The sequence below is a fragment of the Melanerpes formicivorus genome, unplaced genomic scaffold, assembly GCF_026170545.1.
Source record: "Melanerpes formicivorus ecotype bairdi unplaced genomic scaffold, bMelFor1.0.p_v2 SCAF_10, whole genome shotgun sequence".
Lineage (NCBI taxonomy): Eukaryota > Metazoa > Chordata > Aves > Piciformes > Picidae > Melanerpes > Melanerpes formicivorus.
In genome coordinates, this window is record NW_027142362.1 from 23731960 (window position 1) to 23750597 (window position 18638).

The following is an 18638-nucleotide window of genomic DNA, read 5'->3' on the forward strand; positions in this document are numbered from 1 at the left end:
CTTCCAGCCTGCTTGATTCTGTGACTCTCCTTTTCTGTTTCCTGACAGAAAGCTCCAGGCCAGGTTTCCAAGGGCCAAAACCCTTGAGCCTATCTTCCTAATTTTAAACCACATTAAAACCCACCCCAAACCCCAACCACCAGCAGCTTCCACAGCAGACATCACACTGAGCTCATCTTCAAACCCCCCCAAAAAAAACCCCAGAAAGGCAACAGGGCAGATTCCCAGGAGCTCCCCTGAAGGATTCTGGTCAGCTCCTTGCACCAGTGTTGCCTCATTGTTTTCCTTCCAGAGGCAAAAGCAGCTCGGTACCTGGCAGGACGGTGAGCTCTGCCTCCTCGCTGTACTTGGGGGCGCCGCCGCTCTCGATGAGGCAGCGGTAGAGGCCGGCGTCGGCGTCGCTGGCGTTGCTGAGCAGCAGGGCTCCGCCGGGCAGCTTCAGCCGGCGCTCGTCCAGGAGCAGCGGCCGGCGCTCCTGCTCCCACCGCACGAACGGAGCCAGGTCGGCGTTCACCTCGCAGCTGAGGATCGCACTGCTCCCCCTGTAGACGGATGATGATTCTGGCTGACTGGTGAACCTGGGAAGGCCTGCAAGGACGAAACACAAGAGTTAAAGGCCTCTGCTGTGAGGACAGGCTGAGGGAGTTGGGGCTGCTCAGTCTGGAGAGGAGAAGGCTCCCAGGAGACCTAATTGTGGCCTTCCAGCATCTGCAGGGGGCTCCAAGAAAGCTGGGGAGGGACTTTTGAGGGTGTCAGGGAGGGATAGGACTGGGGGGGGGGGGGGGGGGGGCTGGAGCGAAACGAGAAGTGGGGAGATTGAGCTCGGCTGTGAGGAAGAAGTTGTTGGCCAGGAGGGTGGTGAGAGCCTGGCACAGGCTGCCCAGGGAGGTGGTGGAAGCCTCCTGCCTGGAGGTGTTTGCAGCCAGGCTGGAGGTGGCTGTGAGCAAGCTGCTGTGGTGTGAGGTGTCCCTGCCCATGGCAGGGGGTTGGAGCTGGCTGAGCCCTGAGCTCCCTTCCAATCCTGACACTTCTGTGATTCTGTGATTCTCAATCAGAGGTAGTCCAATGGTGACACCAAAGCTTTGAAGGCCAAGTCAAGAGAGACTGTTTGCAAAGATCTGCAGGGACAGGACCAGGGGCAATGGCTTCAGACTAGAGAAGGGCAGATTTAAATTGGATGTCAGGGTAAAGTTCTTTACTGTGAGGGCAGTGGAACACTGGAACAGGCTGCCTAGGGAGGTGGTTGAGGCTCCTCCGCTGGAGATACTAAAGGTGAGGCCCTGGGCAACCTGATGTAGTTGGGGCTGTCCCTGCTGACTGCAGAGGGGAAGGTCAGACTGGATGAGCTTTGGAGGTGCCTTCCAGCCTGGACCATTCTATGATTCATGACTGTGGGTTTTACAAAATGAAGCTGTCCTGAGAATGAAGCTTCAGTCTGGAAGCTGAGAGAGGATCTTGTCAATGCCTACAAGTATCTGAGGGGTGGGTGTCAAGATGAAGATGCCAGGCCCTTTACAATGGTGTCCTGTGTTGGGACATGAAACAACAGAACACAGGAGGTTCCACCTCAGCATGAGCTGAAAATTCTTTACTGTGAGGGTGCTGGAGCCCTGGAGCAGGCTGCCCAGAGAGGCTGGGGAGTCTCCTACCCTGGAGACTTTCAAGGCCATCTGCTTGCATCCCTGTGAGACCTGCCCTAGGGGATCCAGCTTTGGCAGAGGGGTTGGACTCTAGAGGTCCCTTTCAACCCCTAACTTCCTGTGATTCTGTTGTCCAGAAAGCCCTGCTATTATTTGCCAGCAGCAGGCTGATCATGGCCGGTGTAAGGCCATAGGTAAACCAAAAGCATTGATTTTGAGCAGCTTTGGAACACACAAATGCCAACAACACAACAGAAGGGGTTTACATTCACAAGAATGGAAGGGGATGTGGAAGCAACCTCTGCTCACTCCTCCAGTGCTGCTACTGTCCTTCAGGCAGGTACAGCACAGGAGTGGTAGAGACCAAGGCAGTGCCAACCTCTGCTCACTCCTCCAGTGCTGCTGCTGTCCTTCAGGCAGGTACAGCACAGGAGTGGTAGAGACCAAGGCAGTGTCTGTGTCTGGCACAGCTGAGCACGGTTTGAACCATGCACTGCAAGGGCAACTGACTCACTTGCAGTGGAACACAGATGCCCTCTAGTACTCACTCAGGAGATGGTAAGAAGGAGAGAAGTTCTTGCATGCCTTCCACTCTCACAGTTTATAGTCTCTACCACATCTTAAAAGGCCTTCATGAGATCTTAGTTTACCACCTGCAGGCACAAAAAGCCTTGCCTGCAGTGCCAGGACGTTAAAGCTGCCTTTCTTCACATGCAAATACTTCCCTTTCTCATGTTAGCACACCTGAGAACTCGGCTTCCCCACCACATGACAACAAAGGTAGGCTGCCCCAGCACTGCTGCACAACCAACATGTCACCACTGGAGCACAAATGTTCTCCAGGAATAACCAAAGTGCCCTAAATGGCTTCACCTTCGCTTTGGGAGGCTACATCCTGGTGCTGGCAGCGTGGGAATCATAGAACTGTTTTGGACATAAAAGACCTCTTCAGAGCATCCAGCCCAACCATCAACCCAACCCCACCACAGCCATCAAAGCATGGCCCCAAGTGCCATGGCCACAGGTTTCTTGAACACCTCCAAGGATGGGGACTCCACCACCTCCCTGGGCAGCCTCTGCCAATCCCTGACCACTCCTGCAGCAAGGAAACATCACAGAAAGAGCAATTGGCCCTTGGGATGTGCTGCCCAGGGAGGTGGTGGAGTCCCCATGGCTGGAGGTGTTTAGGAAGAGCCTGGATGAGGCCCTTGGTGCCATGGTTGAGTTGATCAGATGGTGCTGGGTGAGAGGTTGGACTGGGTGATCTCGAAGGTCTTTTCCAACTTGGTTAATTCTATTCTAATCTCCAGCCTAAACCTCCCCTGGCACAGTTTCAGACCATTTCCTCTCATTCTATCACCTGATCCTAGAGAGAAGAGCCCAGACCCTGCCCCACTGCAGCCTCCTTTCAGGCAGCTATAGAGAGCTGTAGGATGTCTCACTCAGCCTCCTCTTCTCCAGGCTGAACATCCCCAGCTCCCTCAGCTGCTCCTGCTCTCCAGACCCTTCCCCAGCTTTGTTGCCCTTCTCTGGACCTCCTCTAGCACCTCAATGTCTTTCTGTGAGTGAGAGGCCCAAAACTGAGCCCAGTATTTGGGTGCAGGCTCCCCAGCACCGAGTACAGGGGCATGATCATGGTGGCCTCCATGAGAAGAGGCTGGGGACTCCCCATGCTGGACATAGCTGGGGCTGGTTCCAGCCATTTCCACACTGACTCCCACACAGAGGTCCCAGCTGAGCAAGCCAGCAAGGCTGCTGGCACAAGGAGAAAGCACGGCCACCAAAGGGGAAAGCACTGCACAGCAGCAAAGAAATCCTGAGAAACTGCCCTGCAAGAGGCAGCCCAGAGGAGGAGGAGGGGGAGAAGGAGGAAGGGCAGCTCCAGGTACTGCCCTGGGGAGATTAAGGAGCAGCAGGAGGCAGAAGAATTGGGAAAGACAGTGGAAAGCTGAGCCTGGGAAACATGAAGAGGGCAGGGAGAGGTTTTAGGGTTTGTCTTTGTTTTCTCACCACCCAACTTCATTTTAATTGGCAAGAAATGTAATTAGTTTTCCCCAAGCCAAGGCTGGTTTGCCCATTACAGCACCCTGGGAAGGATCTCCCTGCCTTCACTCACCTCCTCCTTTCTCCCTCCATTCTGCTGAAGAAGAGAGCAGCTTGGTGGGCAGGCAGCAGTCAGCCAAGGGCAGCCCACCACAGGAGTTCTGCACAAGCACTTCTGCAGCAGGGCAGCACCACAGCTGCCACCAGGGACCCCCTGCTCACTGCTGCTGCTGCAGGCAAAGGGCTCCATGAAGGTGATTGAGTGCAGCAAGGGGGAAACCAGGACAAAGCACAGGCCAGGAAGCAGATGACACTGGAGTGGGTGGCAGTGTTGATCTGCTTGAGGGCAGGGAGCCTCTGCAAAGGGATCAAGACAGCCTGGGTCAAGGGGCCAAGGTCATCTCTGTGAGGTTCAACAAGGCCAAGTGCCAGGTCCTGCACTTGGGTCACAACAACTCCATACACTGCCCAGCAGAAAAGGATCTGAGGGTGCTGGTTGACAGCTGCCTGAAGATGAGGCAGCAGTGTGCTCAGGTGGCCAAGAAGGCCACCAGCATCCTGGCCTGGATCAGCAATGGTGTAGCCAACAGGAGCAGGGAAGCAATTGTCCCCCTGCACTCAGCACTGCTGAGGCCACACCACCAGTCCTGCGCTCAGTTTTGGGGCTCCCACTGGCAGAAGGACATTGAGAGGCTGGAGCAGGGCCAGGGAAGGGCAGCAAAGCTGGGGAAGGGTCTGGAGAGCAGGGCTGGGGAGGAGCAGCTGAGGGAGCTGGGGGGGTTCAGTCTGGAAAAGAGAAGGCTGAGGGAGACCTCAGTGCTCTCTCCAGCTCCCTGAGAGGAGGCTGGAGCCAGATGGGGGTTGGGCTCTGCTCCCAAGTATCAGCTGATAGGAGAGAACATGGCCTGGAATTGTGCCAGGGAGGGTTAGGCTGGAGAGGAGGAGGAAAGATTCCTTTGCTGCAAGAGTGGTCAGGGATTGGAAGAGGCTGCCCAGGGAGGTGTTCAGGCAAGGTGAGGCTGTGGCACCTGGGGGCATGGTGGTGGTGGTGGGCTGATGGTTGGACTGGGTGATCTCAGAGGGCTTTTGCAACGAGAACAACTCTCTGATTCTCACTCCCCAGTGTCTCTGGTGATTAGCTGCATTCTCTGCTCTCCCTTTTGAGGCTGGCAGAGGTGGCTGTGCAGGCAGCACTGGCATGGGGCAGGGCCCAGCCTGCTGACTGCAGCAATGGTTCCAAAGTCAAACTTTCATTCTCTTCAATGCTTGCACTTAGAAAATACCAGTCACAGGGACAGCCTGGTGGCACTCAGCTCCTTAGCTCTCCCTCTCAAGAGCACACATCTCCAAGCACACATCATGAGTTCTGTTTTCAAGTCAGTACAGTGTGTGCCTTCCACAGAGATGGGAAGTGGGACTCTGAGCTGCAGAAATTACAGCATCCCATTACAGTTACTCAGGCAACAGAACACAGCCTGCTGGGAAGCAGGAGGTTCTGGTCAGCTCCAGTTCAACATTGCTGCAGCCAGCCAAAAGCCCAGAGCAGAACAAACAAACCCAAGCCAACCCACAGGCAATACCTCAGGGTCACCATCACCCAGGGAATCACAGACCCACAGCACTGTTGGAAAAGGCCTCTAAGATCATCTGGGGCAACTGAGTGCAGCTCTCACCTCTTCCACTTCTCTTAGCAAGCTTAAGGGGAAGTCACTGTGCCCCTGGACTCTGCACTGCTTAGGCCACAGCTTGAGTCCTGTGTCCAGCTCTGGGCTCCTCAGGTTAGGAAAGATGTTGAGGTGCTGGAAGGTGTCCAGAGAAGGACAAGGAGGCTGGGGAGGGGTCTGGAGCACAGCCCTGTGAGGAGAGGCTGAGGGAGCTGGGCTTGCTTAGCCTGCAGAAGAGGAGGCTCAGGGGAGACCTTCTTGCTCTCTGCAACGGCCTGCAGGGAGGTTGGAGCCAGCTGGGGGTTGGTCCCTTCTGCCAGGCAGGCAAGCAGCCCCAGAACAAGAGAATGGAATGGAATGGAATGGAATGGAATGGAATGGAATGGAATGGAATGGAATGGAATGGAATGGAATGGAATGGAATAGAATAGAATAGAATAGAATAGAATAGAATAGAATAGAATAGAATAGAATAGAATAGAATAGAATAGAATAGAATAGAATAGAATAGAATAGAATAGAATAACCCAGGTTGGAAGAGACCTTCAAGATCATCGTGTCCAACCTACCAACCAATCCAACACCACCTAATCAACTAACCCATGGCACCAAGCACCCCATCAAGTCTCCTCCTGAACACCTCCAGTGATGGTGACTCCACCACCTCCCTGGGCAGCCCATTCCAACAGTCCCAAGCTGTGCCAGGGGAGGTTTAGGCTGGAGGTGAGGAAAAAGTTCTTCCTAGACAGAGAGACTGGCCCTTGGGATGTGCTGCCCAGGGAGGTGGTGGAGTCCCCATCGCTGGAGGTGCTTAAGAGGAGCCTGGATGAGGCACTTGGTGCCACGGTTGATTTGATTGGCTGGTGTTGGGTGATAGGTTGGACTTGGTGATCTTTGAGGTCTTTTCCAACCTTTTTGACTCTATGATCTCTTATCCAACAAGCAGCATTTGCAAAAGTTTGACCTAACTGCAAAATCACAGAATCATGGAAGGCAGGGGTTGGAAGGGACCCCTGGAGATCACTGAGCCCAACCCCCCTGCCAGAGCAGGGCCACCTAGGGCAGGTCACACAGGAACACATCCAGGTGGGCCTTGAGAGTCTCCAGAGAAGGAGACTTCACCACCTCTCTGGGCAGCCTGCTCCAGGGTTCCAGCACCTTCACAGCAAGTAAATTTTTCCTCATGTTGAGGAGGAGCCTTCTGTGTTCCAGTTTGCAGCCACTGTCCCTTGTCCCATCACAGGACACCACTGAAAAGAGCCTGCTCCCTTCTTCTTGCCCCCCTCCTTTCAGATGTCTATAAACATTCATGAGGTCCCTTCTCAGGCTGCCCTTCTCCAGGCTACACAGCCCCAGGCCTCTCAGCCTTTCCCCATCAGACAGATCATTCCTTTAGCCACCCTCACTGCCTCCTTTGGACTCTCTCTAGTATTTCCCCATCCCTCTTGAACAGGGGTGTCCAGAACTGGTGTGGTCTCACCAGGGCAGGGCAGATGATGATTGTGAGTAGGATTCTTCTACCTTGTTTGCAATGCTCAAGTGCTTGCCAAGCAGGTCAACCCCAGGCTTGTACCAGTCTCACTTCACACTTATCTACCATGAATGCACTCAGGACTTAACAGCAGCATCACCAATCTTATCCAGATGGAGTCTGCAAACACACAGCTCAGAGCTGGGCACTTCTGTTCTCCTTTAAGAAGGGACAAAATCCACTCAGGCCTGGGAATTTAGCTGATGCACTCTAAATACCTACAGATGAAAAGCCCTGCCCAGCTCCTCAGCGTGAAGGGGCAGGAAAGGACTGGGTGAGTTATGGAGCTCTCATGCCTCAACATCCTAGGTAAGTCCACACTGCTCACCAGCTCAACACTGCTGCTGGAATTCCAGTTCCTGTTGTTCCCTCTGTTCTCATTCACTGCATTCCACTGCCTGGGAATGAATCTGGGCCATGCATTCCTTCGTGCACCTTGGACAGCGGGAAAGATTCCTTTCCTGCAAGAGTGGTCAAGCACTGGGACAGGCTGCCCAGGGAGGTGATGGAGTCCCCACCCCTGGAGGTGTTCAGGAGATGTGTGGCCATGGCACTTGGGGCCAGGGTTTGATGGCCGTGGTGGGGTTGGGCTGATGTTTGGACTGGATGATCCTGGAGATCTTTTCCAAGCCAAGCAGCTCTGTGATTCTATGATTCAGGTAAATGGCACTTCCCAGCATTTCCAGCTGCAACCCTGAGTGCCTTCCAGGAAAGCCCCACAGGGGTTTTCTTTGCTGATCTTTGCTCTCCACATTTTGTAGCACTCTTTAGAGAGGCAGCAAGAAGCAACAGCTGATGTCACAAACTCAGCCTTGTCTCACTTGAACACGAGCACAGATGCAGGCTGACTGAAAACTGGCTGGAGAGCAGCCTGCAGGAGAAGGCCTTAGGGGTGTCAGCTGGTGGCAAACTCCCCAGGAGCCAGCACTGGCCCCTGGCAGCCCAGCAGGCAGCTGAGTGCTGAGCTGCAGCCAGAGCAGGGAGAGCAGCAGCACAGGGAGGGGATTCTGCCCCTCTGCTCTGACCCTACCTGCAGCACTGCCTCCAGCTCTGCTGCCCAAGAAGGACCTGAAGCTGCTGGAGAGGGTCCAGAGGAGGCCACAAAGATGTTCAGAAGGCTGGAGAACCTCCCCTGTGGGACCAGGCTGAGCGAGCTGGGGCTGTTCCCTGGGCCTTCACTCCAGAGAGATCTTAGAGCTGCCTTCCAGTGCCTGACAGGGGCCTTGTAAGGACTTTTTGTAGTGACAGGATGAGGGGAGATGGATTTAAGCTTGAGGAAAGGAGACTTAGACTGGAGATGAGGAAGAAATTCTTTGCAGTGAGGGTGGGGAGACACTGGCACAGGTTGCCCAGGGAGGCTGTGGATGCTCCTGCCCTGGAGGTGTTGAAGGCCAGGCTGGCTGAGGCCTTGAGCAAGCTGGGCTGCTGGGAGGTGTCCCTGCCCATAGCAGGGCTTTGGAACTGGATGATCTTGAAGGTCCCTCCCAACCTAAACCATTCTCTGGAACCTTCCTTACCCAGACTGCAGAGCTGCTTGCTGTTAGCACCCACTGGAGCACACATTGTAACACCTTTCTCCCAGAGCAAAACAAGACTGAAGCAGCCAACAGCAGCAACTGCAGTGCCCTGCAATCACAGCCAGCCACAGAAGAGATCTGCTGGAGCAAGCTCACAAATCACCATCTTCACATCCTACACTAAACATAGGCCTACACTGAAAGAGCAGAGTCCACAAGCCATCAAGTGGCAGCATGGGAGAGCTTGGGAGCACTGCTGCAATGAGGAGCAGCAGCAAACCTGCCCTCAGCTTGTGGCTGACCTCTGATGAGACAAAACAAACTGAATGTGCAACAGAACTGGGGAGGGGGCACACACCCAGAGACCAGCTCAGTCTTGCAGAATGGCTGAATTCCAGCACAGAATGGGTTGGGTTGGAAGATCATCTAGATCCAGCCCCCCTGCCATGGGCAAGGACACTTCCAGCAGCCCAGCTTGCTCAAGGCCTCATCCAGCCTGGCTTTGAACACCTCCAGGGAGGGGGAATCCACAGCCTCCCTGGGCAACCTGTTCCAGTGTCTCCCCACCCTCACTGGAAAGAATGTCTTCCTCATCTCCAATCTCAATCTCCCCTCTTCAACCTCCAAGCCATTGCCCTTCATCCTATCACTGCAAGCCCTTGGCAAAAGTCCCTCCTCAGCTTTCTTGTAGGCCTCCTTCAGGTCCTGGAAGGCTGCTCTAAGGTCTCCCTGGAGCCTTCTCTTCTCCAGGCTGAACAGCCTCAAGCCTCTCAGCCTGTCCTCACAGGGAGGTGCCCCAGCCCTCTGATCATCTCCACACTCCTCCTCTGGGTCTGTTCCAGCTATCTGCTGTCCTTCTCTTGGTGGGGCACCGCAACTGGGGCAGCCATCACCTCTGTTTCATCAGGTGATTCCTTCCACAAACATTTACAGTCCCACCTCCAACCATGACACACTTTCCCCCATTTTGGAGTTCTACCTGGAGGCTCCTTCCACAACTTCTCTCCTCAGAGAAGAAAGTTTGCAGCTTCCCCTCCCAGTGTATTTACAACCAATTTCCAGTCCTTTGATCTTGGCCTTGTTTTGGCACTCATTATTTTGCATCTCTGATACTTATCCACACTCCCTCCAAGGTATTCAGAGGAATAAAAAGCATCTCTTCTTTTCAGCTTTCCTTCTGCCTAATGAAGCTACCATCTCTCCAGCTTCTTTCCCTCATTCCCCTAACCACCCCAAACAGCTTCAAAGGCTCAGAGGCAGAGAATCAAACTGGAGAGGTGGTGCCCAGGGGAACCTCCTGAGGTTCAACAGGAGCAAGAGCAGGGTTCTGCAGCTGGGCTGGAGCAATCCTCACTGTCAGTACAGGCTGGGGGAGGAGGTGGCAGAAAGCAGCCCTGAGGAAAAGGACTTGGGGCTGCTGGTGGGGGAGAAGCTGGGCAGGAGCAGGCAGGGTGAGCCTGCAGCACAGAAGGCAAATCACAGCCTGGGCTGCATCCACAGCAGCATTGCCAGCAGAGCCAGAGAGGAGATTCTGCCTCTGTGCTCTGCTCTGGGGAGACCTCACCTGCAGCACTCTGTGCAGGTCTGGAGCCCTCAATAGAGGAAGGACCTGGACCTGATGGAGAGGGTTGGAGCAGCTCTGCTGTGAGGACAGGCTGTGGGAGCTGGGAGTGTTCAGCCTGGAGGAGAGGAGGCTCCAGGGAGACCTAATAGCAGCCTGCCAGTACCTGAAAGGTGCTACAGGAAGGCTGCAGAGAGACTCTTTGCAAGGGTCTGCAGGGACAGGACCAGAGGCAATGGCTTCAAACTAGAAAAGAGCAGATTGAGATTGGATGTTAGGAACAAGTTCTGCACCAGGAGGGTGGTGGAACACTGGAACAGGTTGCCCAGGAAGGTGGTTGAGGCTCCTTTGCTGGAGATATTCAAGGTGAGGCTCAACAAGGCCCTGGGCAGCCTGATCTAGTTGGGGATGTCCCTGGTGACTGCAGGGAGGTCAGACTGGATGAGCTTTGGAGGTGCCTGCTGGCCTGGACCATTCTGTGATTCTGATTGGGCTAGGCAGGCAGACAGTCAACCATGAGGTCAGGGGAGGTTAGTTGAGGATTTGTCCAGGCAGATGTCAAAAGTCCTCATGGATGGAGACAGCTCAATGCCTCTTGGGCAACCTACTCTACCACCAGACACTCTTCCCAGTGAAGAGCTTCCTCCTCCAACCCAGGGTGAATCTCTTGCTTCAGCTGATAGCCAAAGCCTTTTACTCTCCAGCCATGCACAGCTAGCAGAACAACAAAGAGGCAAGAGGCAAAGTGGAGTGCCTGTAATTTAAGGTCATGAACACCCCAGCAATACAACAGAACTGCCTCTCTCTGCCTGCTGAAAAGAGCTTCTCAGAAAACTCAACAATCACATCAGCTCTCTGCACAAAGGCAGGTTACCATCAACCCTGCCACTCACCAAGCAGCTTCTTGTCTCTCACACAATTGTCACTTCCTCTGTCCCAACACAGTGCAACACCAACAACATTGCAGTTTCTGCTTCGCTTTAAGGGCAACAAAGCTGGTGAAGGGTTTGGAGAAGAGGTCACAGGATCACAGGATATTAGGAGGGACCTCTGGAGACCATCAACTCCAACCCCACTGCCAGAGCAGGACCAGAGAATCCAGCACAGGTTGCACAGGAAGGCATCCAGGTGGGTCTTGAAAGGCTCCAGAGAAGGAGACTCCACAACCTCTCTGGGCAGCCTGCTCCAGGGCTCTGGGACCTCACAGTGCAGAAGTTCCTCCACATGCTGAGGTGGAACCTCCTGTGCTGGAGTTTACAGGTCCTGTGAGGAGAGGCTGAGGGAGCTGAAGTTGTGTAGTCTGGAGAAAAGGAGGCTGAGGGAGAACTTGTTGCTCTCTGCAGCTCCCTGGAAGGAGGTTGTAAAGAGGTCCCTGTTGGGCTCTTCTCAAGTCACAACTGAGAGGACAAGAAGAAGTTAGGGCCAGGGGAGGATTAGGTTGGACATTAGGAAAAGCTTCTACACCAAGAGGGTTATCAAAGACTGGAAGAGGCTGCCCAGGGGAGTGGTTGAATTGGCAACCCTGAATGCATTTAGAAGCCATCTAGCTAGAGTGCTCAAGGATATGGTGCAGTAGTGGCCCTGGTAGAGTTAGATCCTGGTTGGACTTGATGATGCTGATGGTCTGTCCCAACCACAGTGATCCTGTGCTAACCACTCTCACCATCATTCAGTCTGCAGCAGTAATTCATTCTTCCCACAGGCTGCTGATGCCACAGCAGGAACATCAGCATCTCCTCAACCTGCCACACTTCCTAGAGCCAAATAGCCAAAAACTGGCTGGAGAGCAGCCTGCAGGAGAAGGCCTTAGGGGTGTCAGCTGGTGGCAAACTCCCCAGGAGCCAGCACTGGTCCCTGGCAGCCCAGCAGGCAGCTGAGTGCTGAGCTGCAGCCAGAGCAGGAAGAGCAGCAGCACAGGGAGGGGATTCTGCCCCTCTGCACTGACCCTACCAGCAGCACTGCCTCAAGCTCTGCTGCCCAAGAAGGACCAGAAGCTGCTGGAGAGGATCCAGAGAAGGCCACAAAGATCATAGTATCATAGTATCAGTCAGGATTGGAAGGGACCACAAGGATCATCCAGTTCCAACCCTCTGCCATGGGCAGGGACACCCCACACTAGATCAGCCTGCCCAGAGCCTCAGCCAGCCTGGCCTTAAACACCTCCAGGGACAGGGCCCCAACCACCTCCCTGCACAACCCATTCCAGGGCTTCACCACTCTCATGGGGAAGAACTTCCTCCTCCCCTCCAGCCTCAATCTCCCCACCTCCAGCTTCATTCCATTCCCCCTAGTCCTATCACTGCCTGAGATCCTGAGCAGTCCCTCCCCAGCCTTCCTGGAGCCCCCTTCAGATCCTGGAAGGCCACAATGAGGTCACCTCAGAGCCTTCTCTTCTGCAGACTGAACAGCCCCAACTCCTTCAGTCTGTCCTCACAGCAGAGCAGCTCCAGCCCTCTGCTCCTCCTCCTGGCCCTGCTCTGGACACCTTCCAGCACCTCCACATCCCTCTTGTCATAGGGGCTCCAGAACTGGAGGCAGTACTCCAGGTGGGGTCTCCCCAGAGCTGAGCAGAGGGGGAGAATCACCTCCCTTGCCCTGCTGGCCACACTTCTCCTGCTGCAGCCCAGGCTCTGCTTGGCTTTCTGGGCTGCAAGTGCACACTGAGAGCTCCTGGTGAGCTCCTCCTCCCCCAGCACCCCCAAGGCTCTCTCCTCAGGGCTGCCACCATCCCTGGAGGTGTTCAAGAGGGGATTGGATGTGGCCCTTGGTGCCATGGTCTAGTAGTCAGGAGGTGTTGAGTGACAGCTTGGACTTGATGATCTTTGAGGTCTTTTCCAACCTTTCTGATTCTCCAGTTCTAAGACAAGGAAGTTTTTCTTTGGTGTGAAGGTGCTGGAGCCCTGGAGCAGGCTGCCCAGAGAGCTTATGGAGCCTCCTTGCCTGGAGAGATTCCAAACCCCCCTGGACAACCTGCTGTAGCTGACCCTGCTTCAGCAGGACAGGAAGATCCCTCCCCTAGCAGGCTGTGCTTCTGTAAATGCTTTGTTCTTAGAGCCAAAGGGCTGATGAAGATGTTCAGCAGGATCTTTCCAAAGCCCAGTCTCTGAGGCCTCTCTCCCACCAGCAAAACCTCCCTCTCAGTACAAGCCCCTCCATTTTTTTCTAATTACCTCAGATTCTTATCAACCTCAGCATCCTCATTTCCATTTCTATCGCTCTGACCTTTAACAATCTCCAACGGGGCAGCACATCAAACGCCTCTGCTGCTCCACACCACACTACTACAGCACTCAATTGCTTCAACAAGATGCTCAGATGCACATTGCAGACAAAAGCCACCTCGGGTTCAGCCCTCTCCCTTTGTCTGCCTTAATTAGCCCTGCCTTCAGCACCCCTTCAGAAGGGCACAACGCTGGGCTCAGACTAACTGTTGTGTGATGCCCTCCCTGGGCCTCTCTGGACACACACCTGTAGCAGTTGTCCTTCCAGAAGAATGTCCTAGCCCTCACATTCACAACTCATTACAACCTGCACCTGTAAGATGACTCTATCAGCAGCCTGGAATGGAGTGGTGGACAGCAGGATGGTAGACAACAGGATGCCCATGAGCCAGCAACGTGCCTGTGTGGCCAAGAAGGCCAAGGGCATCCTGGGGTGGATAAGAAGGGCTGTGGTGAGTAGGTCAAGAGAGGTTCTCCTCCCCCTCTGCTCTGCCTGGTGAGGCTGCATCTGGAATATTGTGTCCAGTTCTGGGCCCCTCAGTTCAAGGAGGGAACTGCTTGAAAGAGTCCAGCACAGAGCCACAGAGCTGCTGCAGGCAGTGGAACATCTCCCTGTGAGGCCAGGCTGAGGGAGCTGGGGCTTGGAGCAGAGGAGCCTGAGGGCTGCCCTCATTGCTGGTGATAAAGATGTGCAGGGCAGTGTCAGGAGGATGGAGCCAGGCTCTGCTCAGGGATGTCAAGGACAGCACAAGGGGCACTGGGGGCAAGCTGGAGCAGAGGAGGCTCCATGGGAACAGAAGGGAAAACTGTCACTGTAAGGGTGGCAGAGCCCTGGAGCAGGCTGCCCAGAGAGGCTGTGGATCTCCTGCTCTGGAGAGATTCCAAACTCACCTGGATGTGTTCCTGTGTGACCTGTCCTGGGTGACCCTGCCCTGGCAGGGGGGTTGGACTCAGCGATCTCCAGAGGTCCCTTCCACCCCCTCCCATTCTGTGATTCTGAGCCCTGGACCTCCTCATTTTGCCCTGAGCACTGCACATTCTGTTTTCACTCTGCTGTTGCAATCCCTTTGCCCTCTACACCCACCACTTGTACAATCACTGTATCAGCAGCTTGCAGCACAAGTCAGAAGGGTGCTGGAGGACTAAAGCCCTGTAATTTCTACCCCAAAGCTCAGCTGAGCTGCAACTGAAATCCCTTTCTAGTACCATTCCCATTGTGGACAGGATCAGCACTGTGTGTTCTGTTGTGGGCAGGTGCTCCATTAAGGTTAAATAAGTTTTATTTGAGATGGTTTCATTACTCATCAGCACCCAAATTACACTTCATGTTCCAGGTCATCTTAAATGCCAGTCAGGCTTTTATTTGATCATAGTCCTGGGTGGTTTTAAAATATACCATTTAACCCAGGCTATAATTTTGTCCCAAAGAGTAATTTTCTCTTATTCTATGATTGTTTGCAATTTGCACTGCTTAAAACCCTCCACTGGGGAGGAGGAGCCTTCTGCTTCAGCCAACAGACAACCACAAGACAATAATGATGGCTCACAAAAGGAACTCAAAATAGAAGCCTTAATTATTATTAATTCTGAGACCTGTTTATAAACCCCAGTCTGAGAGGGCTGAAACACCTCCTGCAGCAGCACTGAAGCCCAGGCCAGAATCTTCCCATGCCACAGCTCCTCGTTCCCTCTCCAAAGTATCACAGGATCACACAATTGGGTCTGTGGGAAAAGCCCTGGAGATGAGACACGAGATCCTCACACAAGAGCGTGTCCAGAGAAGGGCAAGGAGGCTGGGGAGGGGTCTGGAGCACAGCCCTGTGAGGAGAGGCTGAGGGAGCTGGGCTTGCTTAGCCTGCAGAAGAGGAGGCTCAGGGGAGACCTTCTTGCTCTCTGCAACTGCCTGCAGGGAGGCTGGAGCCAGCTGGGGGTTGGTCTCTTGTGCCAGGCAGGCAAGCAGCCCCAGAACAAGAGGACACAGTCCCAGGCTTTGCCAGGGGAGGTTTAGGCTGGAGGTTAGGAAGAACTTCTACACAGAGAGTGATTGCCCATTGGAATGGGCTGCCTGGGGAGGTGGTGGAGTCACCATCCCTGGAGGTGTTTGGACAGATGGGCAGAGTCCAACAGGATGGCATTCAACAAGTCCAAGTGCCAGGGGCTGCACTTTGGCCACAGCAACCCCATGCAGAGCTACAGGCTGGGGTCAGAGTGGCTGAGAGCTGCCAAACAGAGAGGGACCTGGGGGTGCTGATTGACAGCTGCCTGAACATGAGCCAGCAGTGTGCCCAGGGGGCCAAGAGGGCCAATGGCATCCTGGCCTGCATTAAGAATAGTGTGGCCAGCAGGAACAGGGAGGTCATTGTGCCCTGTACTCTGCTTTGGTTAGGCCACACCTTGAGTCCTGTGTCCAGTTCTGGGCCCCTCAGTTTAAGAAGGACATCGAAACACTTGAAGGTGTCCAGAGAAGGGCAACAAGGCTGGGGAGAGGCCTTGAGCACAGCCCTGTGAGGAGAGGCTGAGGGAGCTGGGGTTGTTTAGCCTGGAGGAGGCTCAGGGGAGACCTCATTGCCCTCTACAACTACCTGAAAGGAGATTGTAGCCAGGTGGGGGTTGGTCTCTTCTCCCAGGCAACCAGCACCAGAACAAGGGGACACAGTCTCAAGCTGCGCCAGGGGAGGTTTAGACTGGAGGTGAGGAGAAAGTTCTTCACCGAGCGAGTCGTTCGTCATTGGGCTGTGCTGCCCAGGGAGGTGGTGGAGTCCCCATCCCTGGAGGTGTTCCAGAGGGGATTGGACGTGGCACTGGGTGCCATGGTCTAGTCATGGGGTCTGTGTTGATAGGTTGGACTCGATGATCCTCGAGGTCCTTTCCAACCTAAGTGATACTGTGATACTGTGTTCAGGAGGAGACTTGATGGGGTGCTTGGTGCCATGGGTTAGTTGTTTAGGTGGTGTTGGACTGGTTGATAGGTTGGACTCGATGATCTTCCCACCTGGTCTATTCTATTCTATTCTAGACATGGACCTGCTGGAGTGGGGCCTGAGGAGGCCTCCAAGCTGAGCAGCCTGCTGGAGCACCTCTGCTATGAAGACAGGATGAAGGAATTGGGGCTGTCCAGCCTGGCAAAGAAAAGGCTCTGGGGAAACCTTCGAGCAGCATTTCAATATCTGAAGGGGACCTCCAGGAAAGCTGTGGGGGGGACAGTTTAGAAAGGCTTGGAGTGATAGCACAGGAGGCAGTGGTTTGGCATTAGGGGGCTGGACATGAGGAGGAAGCTCTGCACAACCAGAGTGGTGAAACACTGGAACAGGCTGCCCAGGGATGTGATTGTGACCTCATCACTGGAGACATTGAAGATCAGGCTCAGTGTGGCCCTGGGCAACCTTATCTAGTTGGAGGTGTCCCTGCTGAGTGCAGGGGGTTTGGACAAGATGATTTTGAGGCTCGCTTCCAACCCTATGCAGTATGGGAATCTATGAATCACGAAGTCCAACCACCAGCCCAACCCCTCCATGGCCTTTACACAAGTGCCATGGCCACAGGTTTCTTGAACACCTGCAGGCCTGGGGACTCCACCACCTCCCTGGGCAGCCTCTGCCAGTCCCTGACCACTCTGGCAGCAAAGACATTGTTCCAGCTCTCCAACCTAACCCTCCCCTGGCACAATTTCAGGCCATTTCCTCTCCTCCTATCACCTGAGACTAGGGAGCAGAGCCCCATCTGGCTCCAACCTCCTCTCAGGGAGCTGTAGAGAGCAATGAGGTCTCCCCTCAGCCTCTTCTTCTCAAGCCTTAACAAGTCCAGTTCCCCCAGCTGCTTCTCTCCAGACCTGCTCTCTGCCAACTGACCTACTGCCAAACCTGCACCTCCTCAACATTTTATGATCATTCTGGGGCACTTCACAGAGTTCTTCACCACATCAGCAAGTTCAGTTTTCCCAGTTAAACTACAACACACTCTTGACATTACTTCTTGCACTTCACCTTTAAAGGCATTGCTATTTTTCCCCTCAGTATCTTGTATTGCCCAAGCACTTCAATCAGCATCTAGTGACCAGCAGTGGGAGTAGAGTGGTCTGAGAAAGAATCATAGAATGGTCTGGGTTGGAAGGGACCTCCAAAGCTCACCCAGACCAACCCTCCCCTGCACTCAGCAGGGACATCCCCAGCTAGATCAGGTTGCCCAGAGCCCTGTCCAGCCTCACCTTGAGTATCTCCAGGGATGGAGCCTCAGCCACCTCCCTGGGCAACCTGTTGCAGTGTTCCAGCAGCCTCATAGTAAAGAGCTTGTTCCTCACATCCAATCTCAATCTGCCCTCCTCTCATTTCAAACCACTGCCCCTTGTCCTCTGCCTGAAGGCCTTTCCAAACAGTCCCTCTGCTGCCTTCTTGTAGCCCCCTTCAGGTACTAGAAGGCCTCTCTAAGGTCTCCCCACTGCCTTCTCTCCACACTGAACAGCCCCAACTCTCCCAGCCTGTTTTCACAGCAGAGGTGGCTCCAGCCCTCTGATCATCCTCATGGCCCTGCTCAGGACCCTGTCCATCAGGTCCATGTCCTTCCTGTGCTGAAGGCCCCAGAGCAGGACACAGTGCTCCAGGTGAGGTCTCCCCAAAGCAGAGCAGAGGGGCAGGATCCTCTCTCTCCATCTCTGGCCACACTGCTCTGGATGCAGCCCAGGCTGCCCTTGGCCTTCTGTGCTGCCAGTGCCCATTGCTGCCTCCTGTCCAGCTTCTCCCCCACCAGCACCCCCAAATACCTCTGCAGGGCTGCTCTCAGCCTCACCATCCCCAGCCTGCACTGCTATCTCGAATGTTTCTCCAGAGGAAGCAGCACCCAGTCCTCCCCCACGTGTTGCAAGGCACTGGGTTGGAGAGATTCCCCCTCCTTTGCTAAATGAACCTGATAACAAATGATACTTGGGGGTTCTGATATTACAGTCCATTTTTCCCCTGTCTGCACACACATTAATCATCCTGTGGCAGCACACATACATTATCTATCGATTTTAGGAGGCTGCAGGAAAATACTCCTGACCTAACAGCAACACAGGTTAATAAACTCAATTTGGGAGGGATGATTTTCCACTTGGAATGTTCTCTAAACACTGGCAGGAGAACACATCAGGGGCCATGTGACTCTCCCACTCACACAAACAGGAATTAGATGCACCACAAACTTCACACTTGCTGCCAGGACAATGGGAATGGGAGGAGAGAGGGGGAGGAATTCAACTGTGCCTATTTTCTCCTTCCCTTTTGTCTCTCCCCTCCTCAAAAGACCAGAGCAATGGTGGGAATGCCAATGAACAACCTGCTTCATGCAAATGCCTTCCCTCCAGCCAGCATTCCCAGCCTGAGCACTTACTGAGATTTGTGGCCCATTGTCTCCAGGGCTGAAAGAGATGTGCCTAGAAGAGCAATAATTCCCATGCTCCTGGAAAACACAGATGGTCTCGGTCCTG

At 54.2% G+C, this 18638-nt stretch overlaps 1 protein-coding gene across 9 annotated transcripts in view; it reads right to left on the reverse strand.

Annotated features, from left to right (window-relative positions):
* The window catches only part of NEO1 (neogenin 1), a 328814-nt gene that overhangs the window by 183124 nt on the left and 127052 nt on the right, over positions 1 to 18638 (reverse strand). For all 9 annotated transcript variants that reach the window (XM_068144291.1, XM_068144283.1, XM_068144292.1 and 6 more), the window contains exon 3: positions 313 to 588. In XM_068144291.1, the coding sequence (XP_068000392.1) occupies positions 313 to 588 (276 nt within the window). The remainder of the gene's footprint in view (positions 1 to 312; positions 589 to 18638) is intronic.